The 15,812-nt window shown below is 35.7% G+C and overlaps 1 protein-coding gene across 1 annotated transcript in view; it reads left to right on the forward strand.

The window, feature by feature from the left end:
* The window catches only part of Bptf (bromodomain PHD finger transcription factor), a 135,573-nt gene that overhangs the window by 77,438 nt on the left and 42,323 nt on the right, over positions 1-15,812 (forward strand). The window contains 4 exon segments of the mRNA XM_047546629.1: positions 7,317-7,446; positions 7,818-7,956; positions 10,573-10,752; positions 11,794-14,104. Of these exon segments, the coding sequence (XP_047402585.1) occupies positions 7,317-7,446; positions 7,818-7,956; positions 10,573-10,752; positions 11,794-14,104 (2,760 nt within the window).

A 15,812-nucleotide genomic window follows, 5' to 3' on the forward strand; every position in this document is an offset into this window, starting at 1 on the left:
GGTCTCACAAACTTGCCTAGCTGGTTTCAATCTTGTGATCCTCCTGCATCAACCTCCTAAGTAGCCGGGATTATAGGCATGGGCCACCATACTTGACTAGATGACCACAACCTTTAAGTTTGTGTTTTATTATATGCTTCCTTTATAATAGTAGTTTGTTTTTTGTTGGATTTGAGCCACCTTGTAATAAAGTATTGTCCTAAAAGACTGGGTCATGAACTGGTTGAATTTATTTTTGTTGTTTTATTGTAATATAATCAAAAGAGGGTTAGTATCTATAGTATATTCAAGAACTCTTACACTTCAGTAATACAAAAAATGAAGCCATTTAGTAGTGGGAAAAAAGCTAAAAATATAAATATAATTTACTCAAGAAGAGACACAACTAGTCAGGAAGGATGAAAAGGTGCTTAACTTTCATGGTAAGTTGGGAAATGCTCATCAAAACCATAGGCTACTGTTCCACATCCACCAGATTGACAAAAATTTAAAGAAAGACTATTAACAAAGAGGTGACATACGAGTAAGACACTCTAATACATTTCTGATAAAAGATCAGTAGTGGAAGGAGTGGTATAAAAAGTGAAGTTTGGTGAAAAAGTTAAGGCAATTCTTGTGTTTCATACCAGAGAGGAACTATTACATGTATACACAAGGACGCATGTTAGAAGAATGTTCCTTAGAATTTTATATTTATGGTAAGATATGAAAATAGTCCCCAAATAGTCATCATTGGGCACATTTAAACTATGACATTGTCTTATAATAGATTACTATGTAATAGCAAAAGTCAAATAGAGCAACAATTTTAATGAGATTGGATCTATAAATATAGAAGAAAATGAAAAGAGTTCTATCACTAAAAATACATGTAGTTTGATATTATTTGTGTTAAGTTTTAATGCATATATGCTAATATACTACAATATTATTAAGGAAATATAGATATTTATAGTTAATGCTTAAAGAAATTCAAGGACTGTATGCTTTAAGCTTAAGAAGTAATACTTAAGGGCTGGGGTTGTAGTTCAATGGGAGAGCACTTGCTTGGCATGTGCAACATACTGGGTTTGATTCTTAGCACCACATATGAATAAGTAAAAATAAAAGGTCCATTGACAACTAAAAATATTGAAAAAAATAAAAGAAGTAATACTTAAGTAAATACGATCAAGAAATCATGAGTCAGGTACAGTGATACACCCTGTAGTCTCAGCAGCTGGGGAAGCTGAGGTAGGAGGATCTCAAGTTCAAAGCCATCTCAGTAAAGGTGAGGTGCTAAGCAACTCAGTAGAACCCTGTCTCTAAATAAAATACAAAGTAGGGCTGGGGACGTGGCTCAGTGGTTGAGTGTCCCTGAGTTCAATACCAGGTACCAAAAAAAAAAAAAAAAAAAAAGTCATTGTGAAAACAAGCAATTTTGATTTGAATGTTAATGAAAGCATTATATATATTGAAATTTGTAGGATGCAATTAAAAAGTTCCTAGATGAAATTGGTAGTCCTCAATGTTTGTATTAGAAAAGAAAAACTGCAAATTAATTAGCTACATATACATATACATCTCAAAGAGGCAATGTAAAGGAAAGAAATGTTGAAGGTAAGAACAGATTTATTGAAATAGCAAATACACCTTAGATGTGTAAAACTATAATTTACAAAATTCTGATGAAATTATCAAGGAAAATGAAAAGCCAGAAAACACAAATAACTGATATCAAGAATAAAGAAAGGAACTTACTAACCAATATTTCTGATTATCTAGTACTAGCACTGGGGATTTTAAAGTCCCTACAGGTCCTCTGACAAATACCCAGGCTCCCTACATCCATAGAGAAAGCATCCACCTTGGCTAATTTGGGGTTGGAGGGGGAGTTGGAAAGGAGATGCTAGAGTGATCTTATCTTTAGACGGCAGGTTATAGGCCACACTTAGAAAAAGGATTTCTGGTTATATTACTGTATCTATGATTGTTTAAGTAAGTTGTGGAAATTTCAGGAATCAGAAATTTTAAGTCCTACCAAAGTAGAAAATGAAGGAAATCTTGTAGATCTTAATTTGTGTTAGTATATAAAACTTGACAAACAAAGCACAGTGTGTGTACCTGTGGTGCATATCTGTGATTCTAGTGACTCAGGAGGCTGAGGCAGTAGGATTGCAAATTGCAACTTAGCAAGACCCTGCTCAAAATAAAAAGGGCTTGGAACTGGCAATGTGTCTCAGTGGTAAAGCATCCCTAGGCTCAATTCTCAATACTCACTTCCCAAAAATACTAGAAAGAAACTTGATAAAAAGAAGCAGGCAAATAGAAAATATTGGTCCTGTTTCTCTTATTAATATTTATCATTCATCAGTAATTAATAACAGATGTGCACATAGGAAATCTTATATAAAATATTAGCAAATATATTCCAAATAAATTCAAAGAATAGCAAATTGACTTCTTGCTAGGCATGGATAACTTGCTCTAATATTAGATTATTTTGAGAAACCAAAGAAAGAAATTTTATGATCAGTTCATTAGATGGCAGAAAAGTTTTGGTTTTGTTAGTTCATTGTCAATTAAAAAAAAAAAGCTTAATAATAAATTGTTCTTTTTTGTGTGTGGTAAAGATATATTTCAAACAAAATCATTGTCCTTTTTTCTAAAACCCTTAATGTATTCCCCTTTAGGTGGAACGAAACAAAGATGCCCACTATCTCTATTATTTTTATTTTTCAAAGATGTAGATGGACAGCATGCCTTTATTTTATTTGTTTGTTTTTATGTGGTGCTAAGAATCCTCCCCAGTGCCTCACACATGCCAGGCAAGTGCTCTGCCTCAGCTCCAGCTCCAACCCTCACTACTATATTTTGACTTTAACTAAAAATAACAGCCAGTGCAACTTGCCAAGAGAAATAATATGTTAACATTGCCAAGATATAGGCACAGTTATTATAATTGATCTAATTATGTACTTCAGAAATCCCCCCATGGCTGAAATACCATCAGAAACAATATGAAAATTAAATAAGATTTGTGGCATACTGAATAAGAGCTTTCATGTAAACAAAAAAATAACCATGTAGAAAACACCAGGGGATTTCTGAGTTAAAATAGCAAATTAAATAAACACATTTAATTTTGTTCTTCCCTGACTTCCATCAAAACTGACAAAGGGATGATGGTGATGGTGGTGTTGGTGGTGGTGGTGGTCGTGGTGATTTTTCAGTGGTGTTATGGATTGAACTCAAGGCCTCTTGTGTACTAGGCAAATCTCTACCACTGAGCTGCATTCCCCAGACCCCAAGGGCTATTTTGAAGTTGTGAACCCAGAGGGGCAAGGAATAGCACAGCATATAGCAGTAGTAAAATTACAGAAGCAGTAATTGAAATGGACATTGGTAACCTATTTATCAAGGCCACTGCTCAATGGGAATGTTCCCATGTCACACCACTGAACCCTCAAAAAGCACAAAGGCAGAAGTTGAGAGCAGTCCACTCTGGACTCTCTCTCTGTAACGGGCCTGTTTTACACTGCAGCCTGCCAGGTACTGTGATTGTGGTGGGCCCTCTGTCATCTTGGGCTTGCTCATAACCTCGCCTGCTAATTCACCAAAAGAGGCTCTTACAAAGCTACAGCCAGACTGTGTGACACAGGAACAAGGTCATATTTTATTGGAAACTTTTCGTATTGACAATATTACCCTTTTTCTCATGCAGCCAGTTTTATGCATGCTACTGAGTTTTCAAAAGCCAAACTTTTTACTATTTGGGATATAGACATAAGTAGTAAAACTGTAAGGACAAACAAGGGAATTTTTAAAACACAAAAGTCAGAGTAGTAATTGCCAAGGGTTAGGAGACACAAGCTTCTTGATACATTGCTTATTGATAAAGTTCAATTTTTTGAACTATGTTGCATTTTATATATTTTAAAAATTTTTAAGTGAAAAGATGCCAGCAACAACCAGAAAAGCTGTCAAACAGCTAGGAATAAGTTTTAAGATGAAATATTCAGGCCCTGCATAAAGGAATCTTTAAAACTTCAGTAGTCTTAAGAGATACTCTGCCTTGTGAATAGGATTTGCTCTCCTGAGGCCATGGGTGGCTTGACCAAAATGATATTAATAGTTCATCTAGAAAAATTAATGTGCAAGAATAGTCTTAAAGGAAAATGGATATTTAGAATAGGTGTTACAGCATATTTTGAAGCTAACATAATTAAGATAATAATTTGTCCTGCTGAAGAAGGAGAGAAATGGAGTAGATTAGGAAATCTAGAAATAGATATAAATGCATGTAGGCATTTAGCAAGTGGTAGCATTACATGTCAGAAATCAAAGAGGGCATGTTTGGGGAAAATGTTATGTAGATCCTGCCTTAGCAAAAACATTCAGATTAATGAAGATTAAAAAAAAAAAAAAAAAAAACCCTAAAACAAAGAAAATTGCAATAAGAAAGCATGCATTAATTTATATTTTTGTTGTGATACTTTCTTTTTAAACAGATAAAAACCCCAGATGGCATACAGGAGAAAAGTGGATACATGTATTTAAAATTGTGTGGAAAAATATTATAATCATATTCAAAAGACAGATGAAAAACTGAGGAAAAATATTTGCACTACAAATGGAAAATGTCCTTAATTGACAAAGACCTTTTATAAATGAAAAGGACTAATAGTCCAGTACAGACAAGACAAAGGAATTGAACAGGCATTGTGCAGAAAAATAAATATGAAAGGCCAGTAGACATAAAAAATGATTACTTCTCTCATAATTAAAGATCCATGGGATAGTGTCTCTTACTGCTCAGTTGGGCTAACAATTTGGAAGTTTGATACTAACTCAGCTCATATGGATGTACGGGACAGCAGGTTGTCTTTGTAATGGATGGGAGGCTGGAGGGCACAGTTCTGAGGAGCAGTTTGGCACTGTCTTGATTGGTTAAGTGCAGGAACTTTTGGTCTCAGCCATCCCATCACTAAGGAATCTAGAAGGATATTCTCCAACTTTACCAAGATACGCTACATGAAATGCTGTATGTAGTAGTTTTAGTATAATAGCAAAACAACCACAACAGAATCCTGAGCACTGCAGGCCGTCAGGAGTGGAGTTGATACTCAGTCCATTCCAGCTCTCAGATGACTCTGTAGATGTGGAAGGAAAGTCTGCCACCCACTATGCCCACCACAGTGGAGTGGCTGCTGAAGCCTGCGTGTTACCAGTCTGATAGGTCTTCCTTCCTGTGGCCTCCTGGCCGCCAGTAGTGCCAAAGATTTCTCCCTAACAAAAAGGATAGAAGTCCAACCAAGCTCCCTGTGCTTCTGCCTCTCCCGAATAAGATCATCTTGGTGACAGTGGTTTTTTTATTGGGAAAACATCACAGATTAACTGTAATACTATAATAATATAACTATTAGTTGTATCTATAACACTTAATGGCCTAGCAGCCTCAGTAAAGTATAAATCCTTTGAATTTGGGGACAGAAACCAAGAGCCCCAGAGTGTCATGGTGCTAGCATTCTCGACACAGTGCTCCATTCCAGGCCTATCTCAGGAGATAGCTCAGTTAGTATGGTGGACCTGGCCTTTTAGAGGCAGAAGAAACCAAGGTAACAAAAACTGTGGCAACTACTATTGGGTTCTGGCATTAGCATCCCTTCCTCAGGGTATCCGCCATGCTATGCCTCTGAGAGTATTGGTGAATAGATGGTATTTGAGTGAGTTAGTTCCTAATGAGAGACCTTTCCTCTCCAGCCATCATGTTAGGAGAACCTGGGAGCCTTATGGAGTATGTTCTCTATTGTAGTTGTGTGCAGTTAATAGTCATGAACTCTGAACCTGGGGGAGCCAGTGTGCTGAGGTCCTATGATCGTAGGAACACAAAGACTTCTTAAAAAGAGGGAAAGGAAGGAGGGCAGAGAGAAAGGGAGAGAAATGGGGAGTGTTTGATGCAAGATGAAGGTAAAAATAATCCAGTTGTCGTGTCCTCCCACACCCATCTTTGTAGCATCACTACACTAAGTTGACTAAAGGTCCCACACAACAATGCGTGAGAAATTGACTTACTTTGGTTTGGTTGGTATGAAAGCAATTCTACCCCTGGAGCTCTTAGAGACAGGAGCTCCTTTCTCTCTTTGTAGATTTTGGTTCATGTCTGTTTATGAGAAATATTCCCACTCATGAAAATCTGGACTAACCACCTTAATGTAGAATCCCACATAGGCCTGCACATTACTGGTGCATAGGTGCCTGTTTTCCTGCCTGATAATAGAGGGTGACTGTGCTTTACTTAGGTCTTATGATTGAGTTCATTGTAAACCTCCTTTCCTGATTCTTCCTCTTATCCAAAAGGGCCCCTTTTTCTGTGCATGTATAGTAAGCCAGAATTCTTTGTTAGTGGACCCTGCGAAGTCTTCAAAATCTCCAGTGCTAGTGAGAAAGAAACAGAATTATTGGTTGATGTAAAAATAAAAGCTTTTTGTGGGAAGGAAAAAAACACTGAAAATACACTTAAAATTTTTTTTTTGTTTGTCGATGAACCTTTTCTTTATATGCAGTACTGAGAATTGAACCTGTGCCTCACACATGGTAGGCAAGTGCTCTACCACTGAGCCACAACTCCAGCCCTGTGAAATATACTTTCATAGTGAACTAATTCAGTAAGATAGTTTCTCCCTGCAGTGGCATATTTTTTAGTTCTTTTGAAAAGATCTTTTACTCTGATATAGAAAGATCTTCTAGTACAATTATTCACTGTTTAAAAACCGTAGTGTGTACTACCAGTTCTTTTGTATAAATGCATAATAGACTAAAAGGTGAAAGATTTGTAAGATCTGAAGAGAAACCAAAGTATGCATGATGGACTCTGAAGAGACACATAAATGGTATTATGTGTGAAATCTTTCAGGAATAAAACGGAAGTATTTCTTTCAGGAAGGTATATGGAAAAGATAACATTTTTTGTTTTTGCTATTTTCTCTTTTTTTAAAAATTTTTATTTATTTATTTTTTTTTTGTAGTTGCAAATGGACAGTGTGCCTTTATTGTATTTGTTTATTTTTATGTGGTGCTAAGTATCTAACCCAGGGCTTCACAAGTGCTAGGCAAGTGCTCTGCCCCTGAGCTACAGCCCCAGGCCCCAGTTCTGCCATTTTCCACTCTTGATTTTTCTTGTTAACAAAATTCTAAATCTATTTTTTTTTGTCAGTTGGGACCGGGTTTGTGGGATTACAACTAACCAGACTTTGGTTTTATGCCTCATTTTCAGAATTGCATTTTTACCTTTTAAAGTTAAGTGTATTTCTGTTTTTATATCTATGTGTTTTTAGGTTACATAGAATGACATCAATTGAAAGAGAAGAAAAGGAGAAAGTAAAAAAAAAAGAGAAAAAGCAAGAAGAGGAAGAAACAATGCAGCAAGCTACGTGGGTAAAATACACATTTCCAGTTAAACATCAGGTAATTTTTACTGTAATCCTTCTAAATAGTGTTACCCATTTCTGAGACATTTATTCTACAACTTTGAATACCTTATAATTTTCACTTTTCACATAACCTTTTAATTGATACAGTTGGGACGAAGTACATCTGTCTGATAATTTTATAAGCATAGATTCCTCTTACTAGGGAGTGTTTGAGACTAATTTGTAGAAATTGTTATAAAACTAAAACTTTGTTAAATTTTGCATTTTAGGAAGAATTTAAGCTCTTTCATAAATCTCTGATTCCCAGTGAAAACTCAGTCAATTGAGAAAATTAATTTGCCTGATTCTTACTCTTGTTTGATAATATGCTGTGTTGTTTAATTAACTTGTTTTTATTTATACCAGGTTTGGAAACAAAAAGGAGAGGAGTATAGAGTAACAGGATATGGTGGTTGGAGCTGGATTAGTAAAACTCATGTTTATAGGTTTGTTCCTAAATTGCCTGGCAATACTAATGTGAATTACAGGAAGTCGTTAGAAGGAAGTAAGTAATTGAGTCTTTGAATAGTTATGCTTAATATGAAATATTTTAAATGTTTAGTTTTTCACTAGTAATAATTATATTTCTTTCTGAATAACCATGTTTGATTTGTCTTATTTTTTTTAATATTTTTACTTGTACACGGACATAATAACTTTATTTATTTATTTTTTATGTGGTTCTGAGAGTCGAACCCAGTGCCTCACGAGTGCTAGGCAAGCGCTCTACCGCTGAGCCACAACCCCAGTTCCCTGTCTTATTTTCTTATAAGTTGACAGTATATTGGCTATAATTTGGATTAAACCATTTTTCTGAAATTTTTGATATTATGTGCAAAATTACTGTTGTCATTACTAATTATAAACTCTTAAATTTTAAAAATTACCGTGAGCTGGGACTATAGATTAGTTGGCAGAGTGCTTGCCTCACAAGCACAAGTCCCTGGGTTGTTCAATCCCAAGCACCACAAAGAAAGAAAGGAAAAAAAGGATCTATATTCACAAGATTTTACTATCTAGAATTTCAGTTAAAGAAATACAGTATTAAAAAAATTTTTTTTTTCTTTAAAGCCACAGCCACCTAATTATAATATTGCTTTCAAAATCTTAAACTCACTACTAGTTGACTTCAGGAGTAGTTACATATCTGGTAACCTCAACATACTGCACATAGCAAGTCTAGAGAAGAAGTGATAAGTCTCCTGTACCAAGCATGTAAATGAGGTGTTCATTTGATTTACTACTGGCTAATAAACTTTAGCATCTAGAAATCAGAGTTCTAGAGATAAACTTTCCTTTGCAGAGACTACATGGCATGTCAACCTTCACACCGGCAGGGAGTGAGAAGTCCTTGACCAAAATGTTCTGTGACTCTTGGCTTCTGTAGTCCTGTTTCCTGTTTGCCATGTAGTCTCTCCCCATTGTTACCTAAGCAATTTTTAACAACCACTGTGCTGATTTATGTTGTGATGTGTGCTGTGAAACTTATATGTATTGCACAATAGTGTATACTTACCTAGTTAATCAATTTGGCTTCTTTGTGAATACTGATGAAAACTGGACTGGTAGGTTTGTGCTGTTGTTAATGTAGGAAAGTTAGTATTGTTTTATCTTTTTTTTAAAAATATTTTCTTAGTTGTCAGTGACCCTTTTATTTATTTATTTATATGTGGTGCTGAGAATTGAACCCAGGCCCTTACACATGCCTGGCATGCACTGTACCACTGAGCCACACCCCCGTGGCTTGTTTTATTTTTGAACAGGAAAAAATACATGTTTTATAAGTATCACTGGTATTTATTTTGTCAGGTCTGACAGTATCTTGAAAATGGTAGTTGCTCAATGAATATTTCTATTTGGTAAATAGCAACAGTCAATACTCAGTTCTATTATTATTGTATCCTTTATAATAAATTCCAGCTGATTATTGTAAGGTTCTTTTATTACCTTTTTGTTGCTCCACTTATCTACTTAGGACTTAAAATGTATTGAGCTCTTTAATTGTATCTGAACTGCTTTGATATGTATAGTAAAATACAGATGATCAATGTACAAATTATTTATACTTTTGCAGATTTACTTTGAATCCACTTTCCTTTTTTTTTTTTTTTTTTTTTGTGGTGCTAGGGATTGAACCCAGGGCCTTGTGCTTGCGAGGCAGGCACTCTACCAACTGAGCCATATCCCCAGCCCTGAATCCACTTTCCTTAATATAGGGTTTCTCATATTCAGATGCCAGACTTTATCTAATCTGGTACCAAGTTGATTTTTTTTTTCTGCTGTACAGGGGTTGAGCCCAGAGCCTTGTGCATGTTAGGCAAGCGCTGTACCATGAGCTACACCCTGACCCAGGAAGTTTGGGTCTTTTTGAGACTTTCTTTCCAGGTGGTAGTAGGGAAGAAAGCAGCAGTGCACACTGTCCCTGGCTCTGGGCTTAACTACAAAATAGGAACCATAGTGAAGGCAGTAGAAACCGCAATTAATGATGGCAGAACAACTGTTGCTATAATAATAGCTAACCTAGACTGATTGGGTGAGGGAGGCGCATTTATGTTGAAAAACAGAAAAATGCATTTGGGAAACTTGACTTGACCCAAGAAGACCAGAGTGTTGAATGTGTCTGGCTATTTATCTCTGACTTCTGGCGTCACATTAAAACTGGGCATTTGTATTGCACACCATTTTTTTAATCTTCAGTAAAGATTAGGTTTGAGATACTCTTTATGTTAAGACCCTTTTTTTTTTTTTTTTTTTTTTTTTTTTTAAATGTGATGATGGATATGGAACTCAGGGCCTATGTGTGCCAGACAGGGGCTCTGTCACAGAACTGCATTACCAGCCCATGAAGATCTTTAATGCAGGAAAAAAATCCAAACATTTGTAGTTGTCTATTTTAAATGTCAGTGTTCTTACAACTTGTAAAGGGTCTCCTGCTGGCTTGTAAAAATTTTCTGAGCAACTTGAATGTAAGAAAGTATAATGTTACCTTCAGCTTTTGTTTTGTTTTAATGAAATATGACTGACTGGAAAATAGTTGGTTATTTCTACTAAACTGGATATATTAAAGTATATTTCCAATATTGGAAATAATTGTAACTGACATAAATGTGGTTCTTTATAGCCAAAAATAGTATGGATGAAAATATGGATGAATCAGATAAAAGGAAAAGTCCACGGAGTCCAAAAAAAATAAAAGCAGAGCCTGATTCTGAGAAAACCGAAGTGAAAGATGGAGATGCTGCAAAAGGAACAGACCAAAGCGAAATGGAGATCTCAAAGATTACTGAAAAGAAAGACCTAGGTAAAGAGGCCAGAGTGGAGGGGAGGCAGCCTGGGTGTGGTGAGAGTACAGAGGGTCAGGTTCACACCACAGTGTGTGTGGTAGATAACAACTTTATTGAAACATAATTCATACATCTTACAGTTCCCCCTATTAAAGTGTAAATACAGTGGTTTTAGTATATTTCCAGAGTAGTTCAACCATTTCATCATCTGGAAAGGAAGTCTCATGCTCATTAGCAGTCACTTCCCAATCCTTTCTTGGATGGCCCCAGCCCACCAATCTGTTTCTATCTTTGTGGATTTGACTGTTTGAAATATTGCATGTAAGTGGAATCAGATAATATGCTTTCCTTTATGACTGGCTTCTTTAACTTAGCATAACGTTTTCAAGTTTCATTCGTATTGTATATTTCAGTACTTTATTTCCAAATAAGGATTACATTGATTGGCCACATTTTGTTTATGCAGTCATTGCTTGATGCACTTTGGGCTATTTCCACTTTTTAACTATTATGAATAATGCTACTCTGAACTTTCATGTACAAGTTTTTTTGTAGACACGTTTTCACTTCTTAGAGGTATACCTAGGACTGGAATTGCTGGATCATATGGTAACTCTGTGTTTAACCTTTTGAAAAATTTTCATTGTCTTTCGTAAAAAGTGGTTTTTTGAAAAACGATATGAGTTAGACAATGCATGCGTCTAAAGATATTTTAAAAATACAAAATCTTTTCATTAATGTGTGCAATAGCATAGTACATACTAAATAATTTTTCATTATAGCATTCCATCATTTTTAGATACTAAGAAATACTAAGAATCAGAATATTTATATATTTGTAAATTTGTGAATTCAGAAATATAGATTTTGTGTTTTTTAACCTTTTATCAAGTTTAGCCCTGTTCATATTTTAATCATGTATCAAGAACTTTGAAATATATACTGCTTTTTAAGCCCTAATGTGAAAAGAAGAAAAACGGGCACTTTTAAAAATAAGTCTCATAAATGTCTTGTTTTAGAATAGAAATTACACTTATATAAATGTCTTTATTTCACAGATGTAAAAGAACTTTTAGATTCTGACATTGATAAATCCTTCAAGGAAGAACCAATGGAAATAGATGATGATGTGAAAACAGAGTCCCATATAAATTGTCAGGAAAGTTCTCAAGTAGATGTGGTCAATGTCAGTGAGGGTTTTCATCTAAGGACTAGTTACAAAAAGAAAATAAAAACTTCCAAACTAGATGGACTTCTTGAAAGGAGAATTAAGCAGTTTACACTGGAAGAAAAACAGCGCCACGAGAAAATGAAGTTGGAGGGTGGAATGAAGGGAGCAGGGAAGTCATCTCCAAGTTCTTTGAAAAGTATTTCTGAGTCACCAGTAATAACAAAAGCAAAAGAAGGGTGTCATAGTGACCTGCTTAGACAAGAACAGAGCCCCAGTGCAGGTAATGATAAATCAGAGGACTTGATTCAGGGGTGTTCACAAAGTGATTCCTCAGTTCTTGGAATCAGTGGTCCTAGTCTTAACACAGACAAACTCTATCCAAAAGATCAAGTGTTAGATGATGTCTCCATTCAGAGTCCTAGGATGAACTATTGCAAACAAACTTCTGTTGAAAATGACATAGATGAGAGTGTCTCTGAACCTGCCAGTAAAGGCCAGGAACTCGGTAAGATTAAAACAAAAGGAAGTGATTTTTTCATTGATGACTCTAAACCAGCCAGTACAGATGATATCGATACTTTGATCTATAAGAACAAAAAACCACTCATACAGGAGGATAATGACACCATTGTTTCTTCTTCTAAGAGTGCTGTACTTCCATCAGTACCTAAGAGTACCAGTGACAGAGGTGCCCCATCTCTGTCAAAAGCATCAGACTTTGATGGAAAACTGGGATGTGACTCTGAATATAATAGCACTTTGGAAAATAGTTCTGATACTATGTCTGTTCAAGATAGCAGTGAAGAAGATATGATTGTTCAGAATAGCAGTGAAAGTATTTCTGAACAGTTCATGACTCCAGAACAAGGTATTGAAAGCTTGGAGCCATTGAAGTGCGATTTTGTTTCTACTAAGTCCACTGGAAACTGTGATGACAGGCTGCAGGGTAGGGTAACTGAAACAAATGGTAAAAGACCAAGTCAACAATACAAGTTAGAGGAGAGACCAGTTAATAAATGTATTGATCAAGTAAGTCTAAAAAATATCACTGACAAAAGGAATAATGAAAATCGAGAGTCTGAAAAGAAAAGCCAGAAAGCAAGTGCATTTCAAATAAATGGAAAAGATAATAAACCTAAAGTATATTTGAAAGGTGAATGCTTGAAAGAAATCTCCGAAAGTAAAATCATAAGTGGTAATGTTGAACCAAAGGTTAATAATATAAATAAAATAGTCCCGGAAAATGATATTAAGTCATTGACTGTTAAACAGTCAGGTGTAAAGCCATTCATTAATGGTGATGTTGTTATGGAAGATTTTAATGAAAAAAATAATTCAGATACAAAGTCACATGTACTGAGTTCTTCAGCTGGTGAAGGTAATTACCAAGATAGTCTTGAGGCACTACCATCAACCAAAGAGTCTGACAGTACAGAGCCCACCACGCCTCCACCATCTTGTCCAGGCAGTAGTTCATTTAATCAGGTAGAAGATATGGAAATTGAAGCCTCAGAAGTTAAGAAGGTTACTCCATCACCCATCACATCTGAAGAGGAATCTAATCTCAGTAGTGATTTTATTGATGAAAATGGGCTGCCCACCAACAAAGATGAAAATGTCAATGGAGAATCTAAAAGAAAAACAGTCATCACAGAAGTCACCACAATGACATCCACAGTGGCCACAGAGTCAAAAACTGTAATCAAGGTAGCAAAAGGTGATAAGCAAACCGTTGTCTCTTCCACAGAAAATTGTGCCAAGTCCACTGTCACAACCACCACTACGACAGTAACAAAGCTGTCCACACCCTCCACGGGCAGCAGTGTAGACATCATCTCTGTAAAGGAGCAAAGCAAAACTGTGGTCACCACAACAGTGACAGACTCACTGACCACTGCAGGAGGCACACTGGTAACATCCATGACTGTGAGCAAAGAGTACTCCACAAGAGACAAAGTGAAACTGATGAAGTTTTCAAGACCGAAGAAGACTCGCTCAGGTACCGCTCTGCCATCCTATAGAAAGTTTATTACCAAGAGCAGCAAGAAGAGCATATTTGTTTTGCCTAATGATGACTTGAAAAAGTTGGCAAGAAAAGGAGGAATCCGAGAAGTCCCTTATTTTAATTATAATGCCAAACCTGCCTTGGATATATGGCCGTATCCTTCTCCTAGACCGACCTTTGGTATCACATGGAGGTATGTGCGTTAGAATGTATTTGGGGGTGGGATAAAGATTTAAAAGAATTATCTCATAAAAGTATCTCATTTTCTAATAAAATGAGATGATAGAGATAAGACGAGGAAGCGTCTGTTTAATGGCCAAAGGTAGTAACTGGAAGTAAAACACAGGAAACTTCTAACTCAGCCAGCTTAGGTAGGTAATAACATTTACTTAGGAAAAAATAAAATGTTTAAGGACTTAAAATGTGGGCTGGGGAGATAACTCAGCTGGTAGAGTGCTTGCCTCGCAAGCACAAGGCCCTGAGTTCAATCCCCTGTACCGCAAAAAAAAAAAAAAAAAAAAAAAAAAAAAGACTTAAAATGTAAGGGAATTTTTTAACATGACTTTCAGTTTTAACTTTCACATGACAAAAAGAACATGTTGAACCTGATTGTTTTTGTGTCTAACTTCCAAGTTATTGCCATAGTGTTTATTCTGGGAGCAAGATACCCACAGAAGTGGATAATCACCACCTTTCTGGAATGTTTGTATTGTGTTGGTATTAGGTAATGCATAAAAACATAAGACTTAAGGAAACACGACTATAAAATTTTATAAAGTTCATCATAATGTGGAAATCTTCCTAATGTAATTTATTTGCATGAGAAACATGTTCTAGAATTCTCTGCTATTTATATGAGAAAAAGTATACCCTAATATTCCTTAGGAAAGTTTGAAACCCGGAAATAGTTCTAATTTAAAAATTTCTGGGCACTTCAGGCTGTGGGGACAAATCACAAGTATGTAGTATTGGCAGTTATAAAGTCGTGAAGTTTTTATATTGGGAAGAGATCTTAGAAATTCTTTTACAGACGTATAGTGATTTGTCTCTGACTACAGAAAGGCAGTATTAGGAATTAGTGCCTGGTTTTCCTAAATCCCATTCTAGTATTTTATCTCCTGTATCACATTTCACATATTTGTTCTTGCTTTTTCCTTTTTCATGTCTTTGTTTCTTATCTTTTCACTCTAAAATTGAGAATGATGAAACATAAACATTGAAAAAAATTGTGGGGAATATGCTAATCTTAGTAGCTATTAGATTTTGCTAGATTCCTGAAAGTATAATTTCAGTAAGTTACTAAGCAGATTTCATTTCTCTTAAGGTTTCATTTCTGTGTGTCTTTTAATGTTTCCAATTTCTTTAAAATCACACTTTTTTGTGTCCTTTATATTACAGTCAGCTAATATCAGAAACGACCAAAAAAGAATGTAAATAAGTGCTCTCTATAAAAGAATTAATTTACTGATACAAGCAGTCAGAGTTTGTATGACCAAGTTTTTTATAACTCATCTTTTGATTTGAAGTAAAATATCATCACTCCATTACACATTCAATAGAGACAGCTGAAAAGTACAATTTCTCTGCAGGGCCTGCAATGAAGGATTTGCAGAATCCTGCAGGGAATCAAGGAACTCTTCATTACAGTTCATGGATTTGTAGGATTACTCTGCACTTTTCTGCTTTCTTCATTGAGAGCGGTCCCAAAATGTATCCTTGACTGTCCTGCAGGTAACTTCTTTCCCACTGGAAAAGTTACTGTGTACAAATACTTTAATTAAAATGACCTGGCAGTTGTGGAGGCTGGCCTTTCTGCTCTTGTCTATTCTGAAGTGGAAGGTAGGCTCTACTGGGAAGCACTTTTCTCTGAACTCTCAAGAAGAAATAGTCACCAGTCCTAA

This window comes from Sciurus carolinensis, chromosome 3, assembly GCF_902686445.1.
Source record: "Sciurus carolinensis chromosome 3, mSciCar1.2, whole genome shotgun sequence".
Classification (NCBI taxonomy): domain Eukaryota; kingdom Metazoa; phylum Chordata; class Mammalia; order Rodentia; family Sciuridae; genus Sciurus; species Sciurus carolinensis.